The 6,505-nt window shown below is 37.1% G+C and overlaps 1 protein-coding gene across 2 annotated transcripts; it reads left to right on the top strand.

The window, feature by feature from the left end:
• The first annotated feature begins 542 nt into the window (after positions 1–542).
• LOC116106958 (60S acidic ribosomal protein P1-like) lies at positions 543–1,783 on the top strand. Of its 2 annotated transcripts, none has more exons than XM_031393271.1 (4): positions 543–670; positions 780–860; positions 1,225–1,437; positions 1,535–1,783. In XM_031393271.1, exons 2-4 carry the CDS (start codon positions 792–794, stop codon positions 1,586–1,588), a joined length of 336 nt encoding a protein of 111 aa, XP_031249131.1. In that variant the 5' UTR covers positions 543–670; positions 780–791; the 3' UTR covers positions 1,589–1,783. The 2 variants fall into 2 exon arrangements, with proteins under 2 accessions (XP_031249131.1, XP_031249132.1); XM_031393272.1 differs by having other exon boundaries at positions 749–860.
• The last annotated feature ends 4,722 nt before the right edge of the window (positions 1,784–6,505 follow it).

Raw genomic sequence — 6,505 nt, 5'->3', positions numbered from 1 at the left:
AAATATTTGTGTTTATTTATATTTATATTAATTGTTACTTTAACCTTTGACCCCACTAAGTTTTATTCCTGGGTCCACCCCGGTTAGTAGTAATCTTATATTTTCAATAATAAACAAATCGCCAAAACAAACGTACCTTTAGTTAATCTTGGAGACAACATTAACAATTTCACACCCTTTATTAACTGTAAAGCCCCGTTATTCACAGTTAGTTAATGTTAACTCATGTGCAGAGTAATGAACAAATACTTACACCTATGGTCAGTTCTCACAACCTAGGGGTATGAAACGTTATCATCTACTTTAATTATTTAGTTTATCCTTAATTCAAAATCACCTAACCACATTAAAACAAGTTAGTTTGTATTAAGAATTTGTATATGTAGTATTATTCTTAATAAAATATCAGCTTTTATAAGTATTTGTAATATTTTCTTAAAATCCTGGGTAGTAATAGCATTAAGTAATCTTTAGAGCATAACTCCAATATAAAATTTAACACGTTGGTTGGGAAAGTTGGCAGCCTATATGGTTTCGGATGGGCCGTCAAACTCTGACGAAGCCCAAACCTTATTGACTGTCTTTAAAAACTCACACAAATCCTAACCCTAAACCTAGCATTGCTTCGCAGCAAGCGGCACAGAGCAACCAGTAGCAGACATTTCCTCAGGTAACAAATGCACCCTTTGTAGTTCATTTCTCTGTTGTCTCTGCTCTGCTAGTCGATTGATCATATTATCATTGTTAGCTATATCAATTTGGCGCTTTTACGTTTCTAGTCAAATCAAACGATGTCGGTTGCAGAGCTTGCTTGCACTTACGCTTGTTTGGTCCTCCATGATGATGGGATCGCCATCACTGTATCCTTATCAACAAATTTATGAATGCCCTTTTGTGTTATTTCTTTTTTTTTGGCTTTAAATCATCAGATATGGCTGAGATCTGTAACTAGGCCTTTGTATTTTAAGGGTTTTAATTTAGGAATTTATTAGTTTACTTTACTTGCTGAGAAACTAGTGAGAAATAATGAAAACTAGGGTTGACGTTGAATTAACCATTGTTATGTGCAGTTAGTTTCACCTTTTATTTTTATGTGGTTTTATGGTTTTATATGCAATTTATTTGAGCATAAGGGAAATGAATATGAATGTAAATGGTTAATTTGTTTGTTGTTTCTGGAATGGAAGATGGGTTTTGGGTTTTTTTTTCTTAACGGTTTCATAGTCGGAGAAGATTGCACAATTGGTGAAAGCATCCAATCTTACTGTCGAATCTTACTGGCCTAGTTTGTTTGCCAAGCTTGCCGAGAAGCGTAGCATTGATGACCTTGTTATGAATGTGGGTGCTGGTGGTGGTGGTGCTCCAGCTGCTGTTGCTGGCCCTGCTGGAGGTGCTGGTGCGGCTGCTGCTGCTGCCCCTCCACCAGAGGAGAAGAAGGTAACTGAAACGCCCTTTTGTATGGTTACTTAATTATTTCTGGATGTATGAGGTTTTTGTTATCTAATATGCCTATGATTTTTTGGTGAATTTACAGGAGGAGCCCAAGGAAGAGAGTGATGACGATATGGGATTCAGTTTGTTTGATTAGGAGCTCCTTTCAGTATGTTTTTGGTCATCATCTTAAGTGTAGTTTACCTTTGGATGTATTAGTATTTTTGTTTTTTGGTTTAAGATATGGATAACTGTGAACAAACAAGTTTTGAGGAGTAATTTGGATTTTGACTATTTTATGTTTGAGGTTCTGAGTCTATACAAGGTTAATGGATTAGTTTTTATTTCTTTATTGTCAATTGTTTTCTGTGTATGCATTGATGGATTGATAATTCTCCCAAATGCTGAATCTGTTGCTTTCAGCCGATTGTGGCAGGATTGGTTCTTTGCTATGCCTTGTTAGAAACTTATAACTAGTTGTAGTTTGACATCCAATCCCATACAGTTGCCAGAGTCTTCTTGTTGCGTTCTTTTTGCCTCAATTTTGTTTTCTCAATTGCCAGATTCCTTGATAGTTTGCTTAGTAATAATGTCTCACGGTTTTTGAGACAGCACTAGAACTCTTACTGCATGCATATGGGCATGCTCTTGGTTGTGTTTGGAACAGGTCTACTAAGTTTGAGCATCAACAAGTACAACCTTTAATTTACACAAGCGCATAAAACTTACTGTTACAACGACAAAGCATTGATTTATAAATGAAACAAAATTGCGAGGCTATGTATTCTGCAACGAACCTTGAAAACTTTCTGTGGAATATAGTTATGTTCATTTAATTGCGGTGTTTTTATGATCATGGCGCTTGAACAAATGAGACATGTTTTGGGGATGTATTTGCGCTCCCTGTTAATCATTTCCATCTGGTCATGGTGAGTCCATCCGTTGAAGAGTTTTTTAATTTTAATCTCTTAAAATTTCAAGATAATGCATTGATTGGCGTTTACTTCATCAAGTATTCCTTGCATATATTAAATGCTAAGGCCATTAATCCGAGTGAGCATGACTTAATTTTATGATACTTTTTAGTAAAAGAAAATTTTTATTTTCATAAAAGCAAATTCAAAACCAAATAAGTAGATTGAAATACATAAACCTTTCTGTTCGAGGGAGGATAAAAATGAACTTATATAATTTTCAACTACGTAGCCTTTAAAATTTCGATTATAATTTATGGATATATATGTATTAATGTCTAAAATTAAGTTAAAGATTTTAAGTTAATTAACATTCTTATGGCTGGGTTTTACGCTAGTTTCATTCTTGATCTGAGTCAATTGATATAAGCTATCTATAACAGGGGATTTTATTAAAAGGTCATTTGAAGTTAAAATTTAATTAAAAGGCTATATAGTTTGTAAATGTTAACTAAATAGCCTTGTTTTCTATTAAGCTTAATTAAACATGATTAGGGGTTAATTAGGATTAATGAATAATTGTGTAATCTTTTAAAAATTATAATATGTCTCCAAAGAGTCGAAAATCTTGCAAACAAACCCAAACATCTTCTTCTTCTTCCTCCTGCCACATTAACGCATTCCTCTGCTATTTACATCTTCTCCAACACAGATCCTCCTCCTCCTCCTCATTCTCCTGACATTTCGTCCAGGTACGTGTATCTCCCCTTTCGATTTTATATTTCGATTTACAAAGATTTACTGATGGATTGAGTTTGGGTTATGATTTTAATTTAGTTGTTTAGGCTGTTGGGTTGTGTTTGATGTAATGGAAGTTGAAAGGAGTGAAATTTGTTGAAAATTTTCTTGCATTGTGGGTAGCTGGGGGTGGTAGCACCGATTGTAGGTAGAGATGACTGAAAACGTGTAGTGGATATGTGGATCGCTTAAGCAATCTGGTGTATCGCTTAAGCAATCTGGTACGTCTGGTAATGTAGTAGATAGATCGCTTAAGTGATCAGATATGTGGCATAAGATCGCTTAAGCGATATGCTAAAAGTCTGGTGTATGGCAGTAGATCGCTTAAGCGATCACTAAATGGCATAAGATCGTTTAAGCGATCATGCTTATTTACATTGGATCGCTTAAGCGATCCAGTAAACGATATACCAGATCGCTTAAGCGATACACCAGATCTGTCAAGCGATTGTGCAGATGCTTTTTAAAATATTTCAACCCTTAGTATATCTGTTAAGAATTTGTTTTTTCTTGCATTATAGGTAGTTGGCTATTATTAGACATGGGACAAGTTGTTTTGGGTGTTGAATATTTTGGTGAGTGGGTGGAGGAAGAAAGTAGCTAGAAGTGGATTGGGAAGAGCAAAGGAGTTATACCAATTGCTGTGAGCACAAAGGTTAGTTTTGATGAGTTGATTGATGAAATAATTAGAAGAGGTGATTTGACTTGCTCACGTAGTGATATAGTTGTGAAATATGTTTTAAGTAGAGTTCCTGAACATTATAGGATACCTCCTGCTATATTAAAGTCGGATGAAAGTGTAAAGTTATATATGATTGATGTGGCCGATAATGGTTTGAGGCCGATTTTAAGGGTTTCTTTTGTAGAAAAATCATTGGAAGTTGGTTCAAAGGAAGGGGGATAACGAGGAAGTTGGCGGAGATTTGCCTGGTTTTAATTTGAACTACGAGGGCATTGATTTGTTAGTTGAAAAATCAAGAGTAGACGGTGAATTGGGTAGTGAGGAGAACACTGTAGAAGAGGTTGGTCATGGGTGACAGAATGAAAATGTTGAGGAAGAGGACCCCGTACATGTTCCCGTAGATGTAGAGATTCCTTTAAATACGGATTATGCAGAAGGTGTAGTTTGTGAGTAAGAGAACACTATGGTCGTTTATGCAGGTTCAGAGGGGGCAATTGCAGGTAGTAGTGAATCAACTCATGTTTTTACGGATGGATCAGAGTTGTGCATAGGGTATTTATTTGACAACAAAGAGGAAGTGATGAGGAAGCTAAAACTTGTTGCCGTGAGAGGTAATTTTGAGTTCATCACCAAAAAGTCAAATTCATTGGTTGTAACGATTGCATGTCGTGACCGAAAGTGCAAGTGGCGAGTTTATTGTAGAAGGTTGGCGAAGTCCGAAAAAATTATTCTTAGCACATATACCCATAAGCACACATGTGGTTTGGGACATATTTCAAGTGAGCGTCGACAAGCCTCCGCTGATGTTACTGGACAATTTGTTAAAAGTCAGTTCGTTGAAGGGAAAGGTCTATCTCCTAAAGACATTCAGAGACTTGTGCGCATAGAGTTGGGATGTGCTGTTAGTTACTGGAAATGCTGGAAAGGGAGACAACGTGCACAAGATTTTGTGAGGGGCACGCCGGAGCACGAGTATGCAGTATTAGAAGCGTAACGTTATATGCTTGAGTTGACAAACCAAGGTAGCAAGACAGATTTGAAGTGGGACAGGAATATGATGTTTAAATTTTTTTTTTGTAAACATGCGAAAGGTATTGGTTGTTGATGGGAAAGTATGGAGGTACATTACTGGTGGCCACTGCATAGGACATCGAGAATCACACATATCCTATTGCATGGTGTGTGGTTGACTTTGAGAATGACAAATCGTGGACTTGGTTTTTTCAGCAATTACCTACGATAGTGACTAACAATGACGAGTTGTGCATAATATCCGATAGGCACAACTTTATAAAGAAGGGGATTGCCACTATTTATCGTCAAGCACATCACGGATTCTGTATGAGGCACCTTGGTGAGAACATAAAACAAAAGTTTAAGTGTGCTGGCCTCCTTCAGACATACTACATGGCAGCAAAAGCTTATCGGGTTAATGAGTTCGAGGAGCACTTCCAGGAAATCCGAATCAAGGATGATAGAGTTGCTAAGTATCTTGAGCATGATGTTGGTTTCGAGCGATGAAGTAGAGCTTACTTTCCTGGAAGAAGGTTTGATGTTATGACCATGAGCATAGCCGAGTCCATAAATTCGAAGTTGTTAATAGAAAGAGAGTTTCCAATAGCTGCACTTTTTGATGCAATCCAGAGGACATTGTCACGGTGGTTTCATGAGTGTCGTATGGAGTCAGACAATTTCACTACAACCCTTGTTTCGTCAGCTGAAAAATTATTGCGAGAACGTATGGAACTGTCAAATGCATTGTTTGCCTATCCTCTTAATGCTCAAGAGTTCACTGTGTGGGGCTATGGTCCGGATGCCCTAGTTAACCTTGTTAGTAAAACTTGCAGCTGTAAAGTGTTTGACATTCAACGTTTACCTTGTCCTCATGCACTAGCAGAACTGAAACACCAACGGAAGCCGGATTTTGGTTCAAGAATTTACATGGAACTTTGCTCCCCTCGCTATATGGAAAATTACTATATGCTAGCTTATTCAGAAACGATATATCCAGTGCCTCCAGAAGAGCAGTGGGTAGTGCCGACAGAGTTGGCTGACATTATCATCCATCCGCCATTCATGAAGACAGCAAAGGGGAGAAAAAGAGTTAAGCATATTCCATCAGCCTCTGAGGTTCCCTGAAAGATGAATAAGTACTAAATTTGCAAGCAACCTGGTCACAAGAGAAGCAGTTGCTAGAAGTAATCACATGCAGATCCAGAAAATTAGGTTCGAAGAAGGATAAAATTCAGGGAGTTGCCAAGGCCAACCGTTGATGAGTTATTGTTTTCAATTATTGATGTTTTAAATTTTATTTTTACCTTGTGTAAATCATTCTTTATATTTAGTATTCTTGTTACATGGCCTAAATATGTGTTGGTGATTTTAGTTTGGAATTAGGTTGTCAAATTAATGAGAAAGTATGGAATTAATATGTGTTGGTAATTTTAGTTTGTCAAAATTCAGGAGAAAAGATGGAAAAGTATCGCTTAAGCGACTAAGTATATCGCTTAAGCGACAAAAGGTTTTTCATAAAGGATCGCTTGAGCGATATCATGGATCGTTTAGACGATCGTGCACCTGGGCAGATATTGATTCTGTCCATCATATGATCGCTTAATCGACCAAGTGAAAAAAAGAAGAATTGCTTAAGCGATATCACGGATCGCTTAGGCGATCATGC

This window comes from Pistacia vera, unplaced genomic scaffold, assembly GCF_008641045.1.
Source record: "Pistacia vera cultivar Batoury unplaced genomic scaffold, PisVer_v2 Contig525, whole genome shotgun sequence".
NCBI lineage: Eukaryota > Viridiplantae > Streptophyta > Magnoliopsida > Sapindales > Anacardiaceae > Pistacia > Pistacia vera.
This window is presented reverse-complemented; position numbering and strand designations above follow the sequence as displayed.

What these genes read in the sequence shown, in the direction of transcription:
- LOC116106958 (XM_031393271.1), top strand. Translation starts at nt 792, where the DNA reads ATGTCGGTTGCAGAGCTTGCTTGCACTTACGCTTGTTTGGTCCTCCAT. An exon ending in ATGATGGGATCGCCATCACT is followed by an intron (nt 861 to 1,224) that starts GTATCCTTATCA and finishes ACGGTTTCATAG; the next exon opens with TCGGAGAAGATTGCACAATT. An exon ending in CTCCACCAGAGGAGAAGAAG is followed by an intron (nt 1,438 to 1,534) that starts GTAACTGAAACG and finishes GTGAATTTACAG; the next exon opens with GAGGAGCCCAAGGAAGAGAG.